General features: G+C 42.9%; 1 protein-coding gene and 1 long non-coding RNA gene across 4 annotated transcripts in view; both read left to right on the top strand.

Annotated features, from left to right (window-relative positions):
• The window catches only part of GNA14 (G protein subunit alpha 14), a 200147-nt gene continuing 181595 nt past the window's right edge, over nt 1–18552 (top strand). Inside the window, exon 1 of one of the 3 annotated variants that reach the window (XM_055578373.1) lies at nt 1–991. In XM_055578373.1, the coding sequence (XP_055434348.1) occupies nt 868–991 (124 nt within the window). In that variant the 5' untranslated portion in view covers nt 1–867. Of the gene's footprint in view, nt 992–1034; nt 1226–2543; nt 2759–18552 lie in introns of those variants that run through there. The other 2 variants (XM_055578374.1, XM_055578375.1) reach the window with 2 other exon arrangements.
• LOC129650167 (uncharacterized) lies at nt 3390–12175 on the top strand. The gene is made up of 3 exons (XR_008713640.1): nt 3390–4609; nt 6159–6299; nt 10651–12175. It is a non-coding gene; the product is annotated as an uncharacterized LOC129650167 (long non-coding RNA).

The following is an 18552-nucleotide window of genomic DNA, read 5'->3' as shown; positions in this document are numbered from 1 at the left end:
AACCTCGCCCCTGGCGCGCTCGGCTCCTTTTGCAGCTGGGAGGAGTTGAGGCTGGGAGTTGGCAAACCTCACTCACCTGTCGGGACCAGGATCCGGACAGGGAGCCGGGCCTGGAGATCAGGGCACGCTGGTTACCGCAGCCTCGACCTTCCCCGCGCCGGGACACCAAGGCCAAGGGGTGTGGGGGCTGCTCCCCGAGACTAGAGACGCCTGGGCTCCGCTCCCCAGCTCCCTACTCCCCCCTCTTGCCCCCGGGCGCCATCGACTTGGCTGGCAGCGAAGGCCAGCTCGAGCCGACGCCAGAGCTGCGGGTTCGAGAGGCTCCGCCTCCTTCGGCCACTTCGAGCCACAAGAGCCTCCGGGAAATTTTCCAGTCTCTTAGGCTGCGGTCACTGCTGAGGTTTTCAGAACTTTGCAGGAGAGGGCCAGCTAGGACTTCTGCCTCCAACCCACGCCTTGCCTGCCGCCTGCCTGGGACATCCCCGAGTCCAGGAGATCCCGTTCCCCGACGCCCCAACTTTTGGCGAGCAATCTGCGCTCCCAGACTGTCGAGCTCCTGTGCCAAGGGGCGTGCTGGTTTTCGGGGGCCGGCAACACTCTCTCCCTCGGCTCGCCTTCCACCTACCCCGGCGTGGGGCTAGGTTAGTTGGGATCTGCGGTGCACTTGAGCGTTCCCAGAGCTCCGGATTCGCTCCTGCCCCGGAGACGCCCTTCCAGGGGGGATTGAACCCAGGCGGTCCCGGCCTCTTACTCCGAAACTCGAGTCGGCCCCGGTCTTTTCCCTCCGAACTCCGGTGCCGTCGCGGGTCTGCCGGCGGAGCGTCCGGGCGCTCGAGACTTCGTGGCCTGTCGGGGGCTGCGCGTACCATGGCCGGCTGCTGCTGCCTGTCAGCGGAGGAGAAGGAGTCGCAGCGCATCAGCGCCGAGATCGAGCGGCAGCTTCGCCGGGACAAGAAGGACGCTCGCCGCGAGCTCAAGTTGCTGCTGCTGGGTGAGTGAGCCTCTCCCACCCCTGAGCTCCGGGCGTTTCGCTCCCGGCCGCTTCCCTCGCCCGGATCCCTGGCTGGAGGACCTGGAACCGAGCGGTATGCTGCTGCGCGGCTTCCTCCTCCTCCCAGGGGCTCGCGGATGACAGCAAGTTGGGCCCTTAGGCAGCAGTCCTTTGCACCTCCAGCTGGGCGACATTGGAAGGCACCCCCTTCCTGACCCCAAACAGAGCTGAGAGGTAACATTTGACCTCTGTTTTCTCCGTTGTTTGCTTCTTTCCCTAAAGCCTCATTCACCTCACCCCTCCGTCCCCAGCGCGCACCGCCTCTGCAGGACGTATTTTGGATGTTGCGGGTTGGTGGTAGGGAGCTGTTTAATCTACATTTTGGGTTCATCCTGGCCCCTGCGCTCTCGAGTCTAAGTAGGTTGTCTGAGCGCTAACGAAGTGTGGAACTGCGCTCGGTTCTTATGCGCATTGCCGCCCAGTGATGCGGACAAGTGATATCCCCATTTTAGAGAATTAAAAACAGGACGCGAAATTGGCGAACTTGCCCAGACTGAAAAAAGGCAAAGCAGATACCGGGTCTGTCATGGGAGTGCAGCCCAAGCCTTAACCTCTCTCCCCGCTGTGACGGCCTCCGCCTGCCTCCCCGAGCTCCATCTGTGGAGGCCTGTTTGTGTAAAGGCCCAAACCTCCCTTGCTCAGCTCAGTTCACCTTGTGTTCGTTCCTAGGGTTGGGACTCCGGTTCCCCAGCCGCTCTGGCTAGTTCTTCATCGGGCTCTTTGGGCGACCGCACAGGTCTAGGTAGGACGCTCACTTTCACAAACGGAAAGAGAATGTTAAAAGTTTGCCCAGCGTACGCCTTAGGGCAGGATCCCTTCTCTTGTGACTTTCTAGAAGCCTGTTTGCTGTTAAGGAATATTTACCTTTTCCTTCTTTCATATCAGAGTAGCAGCTGTCAGATCTTTCTAGATAGCTGCAAATATTTCAACTTTTTTCTTTCAACTGTTCTGGACAGGAATCCTTGCTTATATCAGAATCTTTAATCTTTTCAAGGAAAGAAAAGTGCATCTAGTTAGAAAAAAATAGAGAAAGTTTTTCTTCAGTATTGCCTTCAGACCTGGACAAGGGAACCCCTGTGTAATTATTCTTTGGGTTTCGGGGGTGGGGGTGGGGTGTCTGGTCTTCCTCAGGCTGTGTCCCTCCCCACTGGAGGAGTCTGTCTGCAGGTGGATGGGGCTGCCCACCCAGAGTCCACATTGCCCACCGCATCCCAGACCCTTACTGAATTCCCTACCCAAAGGCCCAAGCCTGCTCTGTGCACGTTGGGGTGGGGCAGGCCCCACCCCTGAAGAGTGCCTAATCAGGCAGCTGTGCTGGAAGTGTGGGCTCAGGTCTGCAGGTGAGCCTGAGGCCACTCTGGGAGGAGATGGAGCCTAGGTGGGGAAGGGAAAGGATTCTGTTCATTGGCGTGGGCTGCCCTTTCTTGCCTGACCCAGAACTCTGAGGGGTCTGAGAATTCTAATCGTACTTGACCTTTCAGGTTGTTATAAAGCTACATTTGCCAAGGAAGGAGGATTTTGTGACCGTCTGTTGGTGGATAGCACTGAAAAGTAATTATGTGGGCCCCCAGTGTCCTCCTGTCTGAGGCTCCAGGAAGATTAGGGGCAGGCCTGGCTTTAGCTGCATTGTTGTTATTGTTTAGCCCCAATCCTTCCCACTCCTTGGACTGTAGCCCACCAGACTCCTCTGTCCATGGAATTTCCCAGGTAAGAATACTGGAATGGGTTGCCATTTCCTTCTCCAGGGTATCTTTCCAACCAAGGGATTGAACTTGTGTCTCCTGCATTGCAGGCAGATTCTTTATCACTGAGCCACCTGGGAAGCCCTTTAACTGCATACTTTTTCTTTTTAAGGACAGACTGAGTCCTCTTTCCTTGTGAAATACTTTATGATCTGTGTCAGTGTGTAAAATTCAGTGCCTGAATATACCAGGAGCTTGACAAATGAAAATTAAGCAGGAAGCTGACCATATTACATGTATTGGTGATAAGACTGTTTAGGGGTAAAATGCTTGCATTTACTTACAATCAAACTAGGGTAGGGATGTTTGTAGGTATGTTTTCCCTGGAAGTCATACTTAATCCAGATGACTAGAATCTGTTTTTGTACCCGCCAGGCCTTTGCCCTAACCCTCTTATTGCCCCAGCCCTCTTATTGCCCCTTTCAGCACTGCCTGACCTCCCAGCAACCCCTTTTTAATCATCCTCAGCTGTGACTAGCAGGCCATCTCGGTGCTAATCACCCAGAACTTGTTAGAAAGTTGCTATACCACATGGAACTATCCAAAACCCTAAGAATGGACTTTGAAACCTCTGGTTTAGTTTGCTCTGTAAGGGAGCAAGGCATACTTGCATTTCTTAAGACAGAAGAGGAGGAGGCATGACGCCAAAAACACAGAAATCAGAGAATCCTTTTTTGTCTAAAGTCATGCAGTTTGAGTGAAAATAAAAATCACCTGAACTGCTATAATGGGTGCATTAGATGAGCCGCTGCCTGAGTATCTCAGGTGAAAACTGTTTTGCAAATAGAAGTTGAGGATCCCGTGTGGAGGGTGGAATGAGCCAAAAGGCCACCAGCTCTTGACAAGGAAGCATGCTGTTGCAACAAAGTGATTTAAGGACATTTCCAAAGTACATTCAGTGGGGCCATATCCTGTTTGTGCTTAATAAAAGCATGGGTCGGTGTGCACAGGGAAAGATAAAACTTGCTGTCATTTGGGGCTGCTATTTGCAAGGTGTCAGCATGGTACTTTCTTGTGGAAGGAGATAAGGGAGAAATAAAGGAGATGGCTAAAATGAGTAGACATTCCTCATCAGTTCCTCAGATAAACATGGGACAAAAGAGTTCTGATAAGAACCTTGATGAACATCACTCAGTGTAGGAAGAAAGTGTCTGGACAACAGCAATGAAATGGGGAGAAATGTGATTTTTATTGATTTTTGGTATCAAATGAGGCTTGGAAAAGTGCTGCTTGTTAATCAGTTTGAATGTCTCTAACAACTCTGATGTCTTGATTTTGGATGTGGACCTCATGTTGGAACTGGAATGTGTACCGGGGAATTGGAACTTATGCTGGTATAGGGATTAAAAATGTAGGTTCTTAGGTCTGACTGCCTGAGTTCAAACTCTGGTTCTACCCTTTCTTAACTGCAGACTAACTTGGCTCTGTCAGCTAGTAAGTGTCAACTAGCATCACCCCATTTTGTAGCATTTTTAGCCACCGGTGAGGTATTATTTCCATTTTAGTTGACCAGTTGTAGGTTGCTAGCAGTTTGTATAAGTTGTCCTGGTTGTACTTTAACAAAAATGTTTTGCTTGGAGCTCCCCTTATTATTTCCTGAGCCTTAAGCTGACTTTTAAATCTCTTACTCTTCTTACACTAATGAGTTGAAAAATTTGAGTCCCCTAAAGTTTTGTTGCATTGGTTATAACAAAATTCCATTTCAGAACTATTTGTCATGTTCCTGGGCTGCAAGTCTGTTTAGGCTTAATGGCTAGAAAATTATTTTCCAGCTCCAGCTTCTCTCCACTGACCGGTTGGCACCAGACATTCTGCTGTAAGAGCCTTCCTCTGCCCCTTTTTTGGTTTATTTATTATCCACGTAAACTCACATATAGCTAGGAGTGTGTGTGTGTGTGTGTGTTTGTGTGTGAGAGTTTTACTGGTGGTTTTTATTGCATTACTGAATTATTTTGGTACTCAAATTGTACCCAATTTGCACACTAGTTCTCGTATCACACCTCCATCAGTTTTTGGAGCATTTCCTTGCTTTCTGGAGTAACTCCATGCTCCAGGTTCACCTTGTGCCCCTCTTCTGAGTCCGGAAATCAGTTATTTCACTGCTGGGCCGTGATCATTTTCAGTGGAAAACTGTACATTTTTTTTTTCTGAAGATAATTAAACACTTGAAACAAAGATATCAACTCCCCTAATTCAAATTAGTCAACAGTATGTAAGTATCTGAAAAATCACATTTTTAAAGCTCTGAGTTAGAAGATGAAAGTTTTAAGGTTGTAATGCTATGAGTAGATATAAAAGAGAAAAATCTAACAGTAAAGTTAGATGAAAAACAATGTAAAAAAGTCTTCGTCCTCACAGGGTATTTTTTTCATTTTTAATGGCTTCTAGTCTGTATCGCCTTTTGTTTTCTCTTTTTCTATGATACCTGAATCACAAGAGAAAAGTTTCCTTGTAAGAACTCCCTTGTGTGGGGTGGCAGGGAGGGAGGTGGCTGGACTGAGAAGACAGGAGTGTACAGCAAGTCAGTGTAGCAAAGCTATTGTGTTACTAGAGACAGATTGAAATTCACACAAAAAGAGGACTTTATTGGAAGGATTCTTACAGCAAAGCTATTGTGTTATAAAGACAGATTGAAATTCACACAAAAAGAGGACTTTATCGGAAGGATTCTTACCAGGGCGTCTAATGAAATGAAAAGAATCAAATAGTAAAAACCAGGAAAGCAGATTCCCAGGGCACAATCACTAAGGTGACCTGGCTCAGTTCCCTTCCATGCTCTAGAACCCTCTGGGCCTTTCTTGTCCCTGTCGTTGAGCCTGCGGCCCCATGTGAGTGAGGGTGTGAACCTGAATCATTCAGTTTAGTCTGGGAGATCCATAGCACAGACATAGCTTCATCTGAATGCACATGGCCTGAAGCTGGGTGTCCTATAAGGCCAGTAGCCACCGCCGCTGCAGACAATTTAAGGAATTAGAAGCGCACCAGCGGAAATCCCAGGGTGCTAGAGGAGGACTAGTGCTCTGAAGGACTCTGTGTGGAACCCCAACTTTCATTACCACAGTTGGCTCTCTGCTAATGGGTAAATTAATGACTTATCATGTTGGCCAGGATTCCTGGTTGCAGAAGAATAATTTCACTTAAGAATAATTTATTGGAGGGGAAACAGGAAGCTCGTAAAATTGATGGGAATTGAAGAGCAGGCTAAGTGAAAGGGCAGGATCCAAGGGAGTCTTGACACTGGAATCACCAGGCTGCCAAGAGCACAGCCAGAAACTTGCCACCCAGAGAGCTGAGAGTCACTGACACTGTGCTGGATGCCTGCCTCCACGCAAGTGCAGCAAATCATCTGTGATCATCTCTTGCAGCTTTCTGTCACTTTGCAAAACCTCAGGCCATCTGATTTTGCCCACGGATTCGATCCCTGGGTCGGGAAGATCCCCTGGAGAAGAGCATGGAAACCATCTCCAGTATTTTTTCCTGAAGAATCCCATGGACAGAGGAGCCAGGTGGGATATAATCCATGGGGTCACACAGGGTCAGAGATGACTGAAGAAGTGACTTAGCATGCACACATATGCCCAGTGAGCTTGGGGAGAGGTAGGATGGGGTAGTGGTGAGAACATGCTCTCTGGAGCCAGCCTTTGTGAGTTTACAATCTAGGTGATCTAGTGGTTAAGACCATGCTTCTAATGCAGGGGTTGCAGGTTCAATCCTATGTCAGGGAACAAAGCTTCCACATGCTGTGCAGTGAAGTAAAAAAGTACAAAATAATAAAAATAAGAAACAATAAAATCTAGGCAATGAATAGTCCCCATTGTGCTGCCAACCCTCTTTCTGGGCTCAGTTACAACTGTGTAACTGGGCTCAGTTACAAGGTTACTGATAGAGGCAGAGTGTTTTTTCCAGAAGGGCATGCAGATAGGACAGTCTGACATGAAATCTCCACTGGTGTCCCTTCTCAGAGAACATGGACCTGCCATGTAGTCATAACGCAGCATCGTGAAGTGAGCAGCATCTTAAGGCTCTGGGAACCTGAGGGGTTGTTGTTTTGTTGTTGTTTTGATGGAGGTAGCCTCTGAGTAGTAAACATATGGCCATGAGCAAGACATTCCCTTTTGAACCCCAGGATCCTCACCTGTAAAATGAAAGTTTTGGATCAGGTGACCTCTATTATTGTTCAGTCGCTCAGTCATGTCCGACTCTTTGTGACCCCATGGACTGCAGTACACCAGGCTTCCCTGTCCTTCACCATCTCTCGGAGTTTGCTCCAACTCATGTCCATTGAGTCGGTGATGCCATCCAACCATCTCATCCTCTGTCAACTCTTCTCCTCCTGCCTTCAATCTTTCCCAGCTCATTAGAAATTTCTAATGAGTCGACTGTTTGCATCAGGTCTCCAAAGTACTTTAGCTTCAGCATCAGTCCTTCCAATGAATATTCATGGTAGATTTGCTTTAGATTTGACTGGTTTGATCTCCTTGCTGTTCAAGGGACTCTGAGGTCTTTCCAATTCTGACATCAGATGGTTTATACCAGTGGTTTTCAAAGTGTGCTCCCAGGACCAGCAGTATCAGCACCTCTGGGAACTTGTTGGAAATGTAAACTCTCAGTCCTCAGCTGGCCTTCTGAATCAAATTCTAGAGTAGGGCCAGCAGGCTGTATGTTAATAGGATCTCCTGGTGATCCTGATACACATAAGTTCGAGAACGTGTCTTATAACCTTGGCCTGGACCTCAGGATGGACCAGCCTCTGATTGCCACCCTGGGCTCTAAAACAGGTACCTTCTCTTTCAGTGGATATCTGGGAGGCCCCTGGCATCAACCTGCCTAGGGGATGCTCTATTTTTTGATGTTAAAGTAGTCTCTCTCACCAACTTGATGAAGGGTCTTCAGAATGTGAACTGGGTAATCTGTAGGAACTGTTTAGGCTTTGTCCCCAGGTGTCAGGTTGCTGGGCAAAAAGGAAAGCAGGCACGCATGTACCTACATCTTACCTTGGCAAGAGTCCTTACAAAAGCAACAGTGTGTGCATTTGCGTGAGCCTTTGAACTTTGATGTAGAACTCCTAAAGTTGTGCTCCTATACATTGTAATGGTTTTATGGCCTATTATCATTAATTAATTATCTTTTTATTATGGACTAAGTGGTGCAGGGAAAGCCTATTTTAGTACAAGCCACCAAATATCAGTCTGCTCTTTGAAAATTCAACCTCTATAGAACACTAGGGGCTTCCCTGGTGGTTCAGATGGTAAAGTGCCTGGAATGCGGGAGACCTGGGTTCAATCCCTTGGTTGGGAAGATACCATGGAGAAGGGAATGGCAACCCACTCCAGTACCCTTGTCTGGAAAATCCCATGGACAGAGGAGCCTGGTAGGCTACAGTCCACGGTGTCACAAAGAGCAGGACATGACTGATAAGGATAAAGGAAAATGGAACATTAGCTGTATATTCCTGGTTGTCAAGTTTTTTGGGTTCCCCCCCCACCAAGTAACTGATACATTCTGGTATTTTGTACTTGGTCGTAAATGAGAGAAAAAGAGAACATTTATCTTCTATTGTTTTGTCTGAAAGGTATCTTTTTGTATGGTAAGTTAGTTGTCCAAGACCCAAAGAGGAACTATGCCACTGCTTTCTTGAACCTGCCATGAATGACACCTTCATTTTGACATTTTATGTAACTCATCTCCAGAATGTTTTTCTGTTGCTCAGCTACTATGTAACTGGGAAATATAAGCTAATTGTATTCCTAAACAAAATCAGACAAATGAAGGTGATAAATCATTTATAGAATCATCATCTAATGTTCCTCATAGTCTAAATCCTGGTTATCTAAGTCAGTGCCACTCAAAAAGCAGTCATGGGTCCTGGGCCACTGTGCGTGTAAGACAAATACAGAAATCAAGAATAAGCATCTAGAAACTTTTATAGCAATTTAACATTGATGTAGCATCAGGGGGTATTTTTATTGTATTTCATTGATGTAACAGTCTGCAACTGAATGGAAAAAATTTAAAAACTGGTCCCTTACCACAGAGTTTGAGAAACAAGAGTGCAGACTTTTAAGGATGGGATAGAAAAAGACCAGAGGAGTGACTAGGCTCAGCAGATTTCACAGGGTTTGGTGATTAGTAGCTATTTGACAGTAAGCCACAGTGAGGAGGCCAGTTTCTTAGTTGCCAGCCAGTTCTAGTCACTCCTGAGTCTTCATGTTGTGAACTTCATTTCTAAGGTAACATCTGTTCTAAGATGTGCCATTGATTTGAAAGCAGATTTTCATTTACTGTATTGTACACATCAATGCAAAGGCCTCTTGACCTTAAAAATGTTAATTTGTGTGGCAGTACATCTCAGAATCAAGAATATAAGGCTGTTTCATTTCTTTTTCCCTCTAATAGTACAAATTTAAAATAACGCAAAACTGTTCCAATTATTGACAAATAATTCAATTTCATAAAACTAGTTTAAGTGCTGAAATTAGATTGGAAAATATGCCTCTTTTATTTCCATCAGCCCACTGAGTTCAAGTAATCTTATTCTGTGAAACTCTGAAAAGGGTTGCTTCCTGGGTTAGTGGGACTGTTATGAATATAAAGAGCAAGAAACAAATAAGAGCAACCACATGTGAGAGCACTAATGTATGCTCCCGTTTGCTCCAGCGTGGATGGACCACATCCAGGTGGTGGGTGGAGTCCAGGAAGAGCTTTACATGAGACCTTGAAATCCATGATGGCTTTGTTCACCACTGAACCCACAAAGCTGAGCACAGAGCCTAGCTAAAACAGAGGTTGAATAAATATATGTGTCTCTCTCTCTCTCTCTCTCTCTCTCTCTCTCTCTCTCTCTCTCTCTCTCTCTCTCTCTGTAGTGGCTTCCATGAAATACCAGATCTGTGTCTGACTCTTTGCAACCCCTTGGACTATACAATCCCTGGAATTCTTCAGGCCAGAATACTGGAGTGGGTAGCCATTCCCTTTTCCAGGGGTTCTTCCCAACCCAGGAATCGAACTGGAGTATTTAAAGAATTTATCAAGTGAAAATGTTATTTAAACGTTTCAACAATTTACCAAATGAGAATGTTAAAAATATCCTAGTATATTCATCTAAAAAGCAACTTAAAAGGTGATATTAGACATATTTCCCAACTCATTTCTTAACATATCCAAAATAGAACACATTGAACCAGATTGAAGGGTCTTATCTTTTTCTCTCCCTGATTGATGGCATTTCTACTAACAGATGGTACCCCTGACCAACCACCCAGTGCTCAAACCAGAGTCCAGGGAGTCTTTGTTGGTCTTTCCTTTTTTTTCCTTGTGTTATTGGAGTATAATTGCTTTACAATGTTGTTAGTTTCTGCTGTACAATGGAGTGAATTACCTATATGTATACATATATCCCCTCCCTCTTGAACCTCCCTTCCAACCCCACCCTACCCATCTAAGTCGTCACAGAGCACCAAGCTGAGCTTTCTGTGCTGTACAGCAGGTTCTCAGTAACTGTCTGTTTTATACATGGTAGTGTATATATGTCAATTCTACTCTCACAATTTGTCCCTCCTAACCATGTCTATACTTCAGTTCTGTGTCTCCTGATCTTCTACTACATGTAACACCAGAAATAAAATAATGATAATAAAACATTTATACATCCAGTCACCATTCTAGGCACTTGAATAGTCTCATTTATTTCTTGCTGTGCTTGTAGGTACAGTTAACTATTGTCCACCCCATTATACAGATGAGGAAACTGAGGCTCCAAAACCAGGTTTACCAGCTAGCTTAGAGCCAGGGTTTGAAGCCAGACAGTCTGACTCCAGAGTTCTGGTTTTTAGTCACAGTCCTGTTTCTGTTTCCTAGAGCCAACATCTCACCAAAATCTACTTCAAGAGGCCAAATCTCTCTGTGTACACTTTTTGCCATCCTATTTGCCCCAACTCTTGTCTGGATTACTTCATCCTTTACTGCTCTTTAGCCCTGAGTTCACTCTCCACATTGCAACCAGAGTGACTTTTTAAACGTGAATTGGAAGAATTGATGCTTTTGAACTGTGGTGTTGGAGAAGACTCTTGAGAGTCCCTTGGACTGCAAGGAGATCCAACCAGTCCATCCTAAAGGAGATCAGTCCTGGGTGTTCATTGGAAGGACTCATGTTGAAGCTGAAACTCCCAATACTTTGGCCACCTGATGCGGAGAACTGACTCATTTGAAAAGACCCTGATGCTAGGAAAGATTGAGGGCAGGAGAAGGGGACGACAGAGTATGAGATGGTTGGATGGCATCACCAACTAGATGGACGTGAGTTTGGGTAGACTCCGGGAGTTGGTGATGGACAGGGAGGTCTGGCGTGCTGCAGTCCATGGAGTCGCAAAGAGTCGGACACGACTAAGTGACTGGACTGAACTGAACTTTCCTGCTCAAAACCTTTCTATGTCTTCTCTTTGCCTTCAGATGCAAATATAAAACCTGTGCATGGACCTTGAGACCCTCTATCCAGCCCCTGCCACCTCTCTGCCGTTATTCCCTTCGATCACTTGCTTCTGTCCATAGAGCCTCCTTTTAGGACCTTTCATGGGCCACATGCTTCCTTTTTATATGTCTGCACACAGCAATTGTCTGCTTCCAATGTGTGTCCTTCCTAGTCTTCTAGCTACTCATTTCAGAATGCATCTTAAACATCCCTTCCTTCTGGAAGCCTTCACTGACTCCCTGATCCAAAATAAGTCCCCCCCAGAATATTCTCCCATAGCCCATTCTACATTTTTTTCTGAATTTATTTTTTTAATTGAAGGTAACTGCTCCACAATAGTGTTGGTCTCTGCCATACGTCAACAGGTATCAGCCATAGGTATAGTCTACATTTCTTTTTAAAAATAGTTGTCATCGTGGCTTAAAACTCTATTTCTGATATTTTATTTACTCTCCGTCTCCCCCTCTAGACTCTATTTGTTGAGCTTAGATACTATTAGAACCAGTGAATCCTGAAGATCTTGTATAGTGCTTGGATGTTCCAGAAACATTTGCTGAATAAACAAATGTACTGCCATTTAGCATCAATATTATTGCTTAAAAGAAAGAATATTTTACCTTCAAATAGTGGGAAGGGCTTATTCTTAATAGATGATACTTTTAATTGGATAAATATACATTATAACAAATTCATATTTGTTCATATTAAACTTCCCTTTTGGACTAATGAAAACTTTATTACATACTGACATTGGAATGTGGGCTGATGTTCTGGAATCAGTGATGTATTGCATGTGTCTTATTTGTTTTCTAAGTTTTCACATTTTCTTATGCACAAAAGTGAATATTTGAGTGTTTAAAAAAATTTTTTTTAGCTTAGAAAGTGGCATATTTATAGCAAAGACTGCTATCAGTCTCTTAAATCTTGACACATGACATGGAGGTAAAGACTATATTTCTCAGTTTACCTGCTGCTAGGTGTGGTCATTTGACTAAGTTTATAGCCCATGGGATGGAAACTGTAGTCATATAGGTGATTTCTGAGTTGTTACCTTAAAAAGAAAGGAGGCTTTTTTTCCATTCCAGAGAAGGATGTTGATTTGGTGGTAGCAGTTAGAGCAACCATCTTTTCCCATGAGATGGAAGTTGGATATTAAGGATGAAAAAGCAGCAAGGTAGAAGAGGCCTGTATTCCTGATACTGTGAAGGTGCCATCCCAGCTCTGAGCTAGGAATGATGGCACCCTTTTTCAGCTAAACTGGTATCCTAGCTAATAAAATATTATGCAATCTGTTTTGCACTCAGCTTTTAAATTCCTAATATCTGGGAGTTCTTTCCCAATCACATGCAATTCTAAGGTAAAAAAACCAGAATGTAATATGTCTGGGGCAACCGTACTCCTGTGTGTGTGTGCTGTTGTGTCTGACTCTGAGACCCCATGGACTATAGCCTGACAGGCTCTTCTGTCCATGGGATTTTTCTGGCAAGAATACTGGAGCGGGTTACCATTTCTTGCCCAGGGGATCTTCCCAACCCAGGGATCAAACCTGAGTTTCTGGTGTCTTCTGCATTGCAGGCGGATTCTTTACCACTGCACTCCCTGGGAAACCCTATGTTTGTGGAGGAGGTATCTAATATCCAGTATAATGGGATCTTGGCTGACTGGAGGTCAATACCATATCTGGGTCTCTCATTCTCCCAATATTCTGGTGATTATATGACATTCTTTTATCCTGCAGTTGACTTTTCAGGTATTTGAAAGGGTCTTTTTTGCAAGCAAATAAACATTTGAAGCTACTTGTTTTACTTGATATTGAATTTGTTGAAGTTGAGAAATGTAAAACCCTAGTTGTCCTAAACCTTTAACATTCATTTCAGTTTTTAAATATGTATGCCATGACTTTGACTTAATTCTTTGATTAGCTTTTAATTTACTACTAAGTTAACTCTACTTATTAATTCAGTGAAATTTCCCTTAGACAGTTAAAAACCTATTTACACATTTAAAAAGCCTGAATATCCTCAAATATATCAACCCCCTGACAAAGCTGGCAAGAAAAAGCTAAGCATTTAAGTGTCTCCAGTGATCTCATAAAAATAAAGCTATATATTACATTAATCTTGTTCTTTTAAACAGTTAAAACTGTCTCTAAAGGTAATAAAAAATCCTGTTCCTACATGTAATCAAATCAAATAATCATTTATACTATTAACTCCTATAAATTAATCATAGTTCTAATACTCAGATTACTTTACAGATTAAATACTTAAAACAATAACAGCATCAAAAAAACCTCAGTGCTGCTCATGATTACTATACCTATTCTTAAATTTAACTTGAGTATTATTACTATATATTTGATTCATTTCTTATTCCTTCACCTTTTGTGGGTTTCAAAGTTCGATGCAATAAAGAGGAGAAGATTTACAATCTCAGTATGAATGTTAGGATAATTTTTCAAGCCCATAAATTTTGTTGAAAGCCTCACTTATTTCTTCCAATTTTTATCATTAAAAAAACACAACCCTCCATTTAACCAGCTCATTTTAACTGCATTTTGTATCCACTCCCACCTGCAGGGACAACTAGTTTCTTCACTACCTAATTTGTGTTGAAGAGATTGTACAATTTATAAACTCTTCTAGCTGTCTTGTGTCCATCATTTCTGATTCTTTTACTGTCACTGAACCTTAAAGAAGAAAAACTTAGGTCTCAGATTCAAGAGATGAGCTATGAGGTTGTTCCTTTTTAAATTTATTTTTAATTGAAGAGTAATTGCTTTACATTATTGGGTTGTTTTCTGCCATATATCAGCATGAATTAGCCATAGGTATACATATGTCTCCTCCCTCTTAAACCTGCCTTCCACCTCCCACCACATCCCACCCCTTTAGGCTTTTACAGAGCTGTGCTTTGAGTTACCTGAGTCATACCGCAAGTTCCCTTTGGGTATCTATTTAACATATGGTAGTGTGTGTGTTTCCATGTTACTTTCTCCATTTGCCCCAGTCTCTCCTTCCTACCCAACCCCCATGTCTGTAAGTCTGTTCTTTATGTTTGTGTCTCCATTGCTGCCCTGCAAATAAGTTCATCAGTACCATCTATCTAGATTCCGTATTTATGTGTTAGTATACAGTATTATTTTTCTCTCTCTGACTTCACTTTTTAACAGGCTCTAGGTTCGTTCATATGAGGTTGTTTCTTAAAGCTTGTCTGGTATGGTAGAAACCAGTACAATATTGTAAAGCAGTTATCCTCCAATTAAAAATAAATACATTTTTCCAAAAAGCTTGTCTATATTCTGCATTTGTTATTCTGTGTTTGAACACATCAGTCTAATATTTATACGTTTCTTCTCTTTCAATAGAAACATTGTTATTTAAGAATGAAAGAACAAGATGAAATGGAGTGAATTAAATATAAAGCCCTTGTCACAAACCATAAGCCTATCCAAGGTCCACCAGCTGTAAGCCTTTAAAGCAAGTGTTTGAGTTTAAACGCTGCTTCTGCATCTAAGATGTCTAGAAGTTGACCTAATCACCCCTTTCATGTCTTCTCTCTGCCTTTGTATTTGTTACTGTGGAACTGCAGACTGTCTACAGGTAGCTTATGCATGAGGAAACTGCTGGAACTTTCCCTGACCATTTTCAAATTACTCTTCATTTAGGGTAATGAGGAAGTCTTTCTGCCTTGCCTAATAAGTTAATTTGTGTCTCTATTCAAGGATAGACAGGTGGAAGAAAAGAGGAGGTGGCTTTGGTTTATTTGACATAAATTCATCTGGATAAGACTGGACACTAAAGGAAGTGTCTATCAATTAGGCATGGCCTTTATGAAGCCAATTTATGTGTACACATATACACACACTACCACAACTACCACCAGATAATTTGCACTTACAAGGCATTTTGAATTTGCCCTTAGAAGAATTAAATCAATTCTGTCTGCATACATTGCAGTATGTATCAAGCTGTATCTTGATACAAACCAGGAAGTGGCCAGAAAACTTATTATCCAACAAAAGTATGTTTATTTGTTTAAAGTGTTTATTTTGAGCATCTAAAATTTCTGTTTAAAGTCATCTTCTCTTTAAGGAGAATCATGTTGACCAAAACAGAAAGTGGTTTTTTTTTTTTTTTTTTTTTTTAGTTTTTATGATTCAAAAAGCTCAAAGAATACTTTAATTTATATTATGCTATCTGATAAAGCAGTAATCAGTAATATTATTTCTGATTTGTATGTTTCCAGAATTCTAAACATTCTCTACTTCATTTGATACATTGCCTATTTAATGAATTACTTTTCCCTTTAATACTTTTAAACTTTCAACTACCTGAAAAAGCTGGATGTTGTCTATATGCTTATGATGAATTGCCAGAAATCTTTGATGTAGGTTCAAGAATGGTTTCTGTTTTGGAGTGTGACCTTGGGCAAGTCAGAAAGGCATAGAAGCTCCTTGGTGGTAAAAGGAAGAGGCTGGATTAATCAGTCTCTAAAAATTCTTCCAGCTCTGAGTTTCCGTGATAACTCTTCAGCCTCAGTGAAAGTGTTACCTTGATCACTCGGGGCAGAAACTGACCCTGAGAGTGTGTGTGTGTGTGTATATTTAGTGCCTGCCCCCAGCATAACTGAGGAAATAGTACCTGGTTGCTGTTTTTCTGGGTAACAAGTGGCAGAAAAAGAATTCTTCATATTCCTTTGTTCTCTGTGTTTGAATTTTCCAGTAACATGAGACTTTACATGTGCGATAATCTCAGGATATCAGAACAGGTTTTTCAGGGACAGAAATGTTTCGAATTGGTAATCTAAGTGGAACTTCTGTTTGTAGAAATACCTATTGACATAAAAATGATTCCTGGGGGCAGGGTAGGTACAATGGGTGAAAGGAGTCCAAAGGTATAAACTTCTAGACATAAAATAAATAAGTCATGGGTGTGTAGGGTACAAAAATAAATAAATGGTAAGTAAATAAAATGACTCTGGGACTTCCCTGGTGGTCCATAGGTTAAGAATCTACCTTCTAATGCAGGGGATGCAGGTTGAATCCCTGGTTGGGGAACTAAGATCCCACATGCCTCATGGCAACTAAGCTCATGTTGAAACTGGACAGCCCATGCTGCAACTACTGAGCTTCAACAAGGACCCAACATAGCCAAAATTAAAAAAAAAAAAAAAAAAAAATGACTCTGAACTATCACAATTTGTCATTAGTCAAAAACTTTCTAGCCTTTAATTTACTGTAAAGTATGTGAACATAAAAAGCAGAGACATTACTTTATCAACAAAGGTCCATCTAGTCAAAGCTGTGGTTTTTCCAGTAGTCATGTATGGATGTCAGAGTTGGACTGTAAAGAAAGCTGCGCGCCAAAGAATTGATGCTTTTGAACTGTGGTGTTGGAGAAGACTCTTGAGAGTCTCTTGGACTGCAGGGAGATCCAACCAATCCATCCTAAAGGAAATCAGTCCTAAATATTCACTGGAAGGACTGATGTTGAAGCTGAAACTCCAATACTTTGGCCACCTGATGTGAAAAACTGACTCATTTGAAAAGATCCTGATGCTGGGAAAGATTGAGGGCAGGAGGAGAAGGGGATGACAGAAGATGAGATGGTTGGATGGCATCACTGACTCAATGGACATGAGTTTGAGTAAACTCCGGGAGTTGGTGATGGACAGGGAGGCCTGTCATGCTGCAGTCCATGGGGTCACAAAGAGTTGGACACGACTGAGCAACTGAACTGAACTGACGGATAAGAACATTTAGGGCTTCCCAGGTGATGGCACCCCACTCCAAAACTCCTGCCTGGAAAATCCCGTGGATGGAGGAGCCTGGAAGACTGCAGTCCATGGGGTCACTGAGGGTCGGACACGACTGAGCGACTTCATTTTCACTTTTCACTTTGATGCATTGAAGAAGGAAATGGCAACCCACTCCAGTGTTCTTGCCTGGAGAATCCCAGGGACGGGGAAGCCTGGTGGGCTGCCGTCTATGGGGTCATACAGAGTCGGACGCGACTGACGCGACTTAGCAGCAGTAGCAGCAGCAGGTGGCACTAGTGGTATAGAACCCACCTGCTAATGCAGGAGACCTAAGAGATGTGGGTTTGATCCCTGGGTTGGGAAGATACCCCGAAGGAGGAAATGGCAACCCACTCCAGAATTCTTGCCTGGAGAATCCCATGCATAGAGGAGTCTTGTGGGTGACAGTCCATGGGGTTGAAAAGAGTCAGACATGACTGAAGTGACTTAGCATGCACGCATATGAACACTTAATAATAATAATGGGAGTAAACTCATATAAAATTGCTTATATGTCAGAATGATTCCAAGGGTTTTATATCTATGAGTTCGTTTGATCCTTACAAGTTATTGAAGTAAGCAGTATACTTTTTTTCCATTTTACTGATGAGGAAACTGAGGGTAAAGAAATGATTAAATGAAAGTCACTTTTTTACTAGATGTGAAACTGGGATTTGATTGAGCAGGTAGTTTGACTCAGGGATTCCTTACTTTTCTTACGGGCTCGTCTCTCCTGCCCCTGGTAAAGAATCACTGTAGGGCATTGTGACTAGGCAGTGGAAGGTAGTTGGAGTGCAGGCAGAGGTCTGGCACTTGCTTCTGGGTCTTCCATTACAGAGCATTGGCAACTCTGGGCAGGTCATCTAATCTCATCAGTGGTCTCTAATGGAATAGAATGTGAATTGCGTATGTGAGCCACACACCTAATTTACAGTTTTCAAGTAGTCACCTTTAAAAAAAAAAAAAGTAAAAAGAAACAAGTGAAATTAATTTTAATAATATATTTTGTTAAATCCAATATGCCAAAATATGATCATTTAACATGTAATCAATAAAATGCATCAATAAGATATATTCTTTTCTTCATATTAAATCTTTGAAACCCGGTGTATATTTTACACTTATAGCACATCTCAATTCAGAGTATCCATATTTTAAGTGTTCAGTACCCCTGTGTGGCTGGTGGCCGCCATGCTGAACAGCATAGCTCTGAACCCTTGGAAGCTCCTGTAAAGTGAAACCATGGTGATAGATACTCACTAAAAGCACTGCTCTGAAATTGTAGGAATCTATGATGAGAAACACCTGTACTGCTTAAGCGACTTACTGTGAGGTGACTTATTTCTTCCCTGCTTAAGTAGCATGGAGAATACCTTCTAAGATAAGGAATTTTTTTCACTGTTGAATTCTGAAGACTCACAAAGGCAACGTAATGTCAAGATAACGTGTACGTACCAAAGAAGGATTTTCAGAAAGTAATTGTGCTTTAGTAG

Source organism: Bubalus kerabau, chromosome 4 (genome assembly GCF_029407905.1).
Source record: "Bubalus kerabau isolate K-KA32 ecotype Philippines breed swamp buffalo chromosome 4, PCC_UOA_SB_1v2, whole genome shotgun sequence".
Taxonomy (NCBI): domain Eukaryota; kingdom Metazoa; phylum Chordata; class Mammalia; order Artiodactyla; family Bovidae; genus Bubalus; species Bubalus kerabau.
This window is presented reverse-complemented; position numbering and strand designations above follow the sequence as displayed.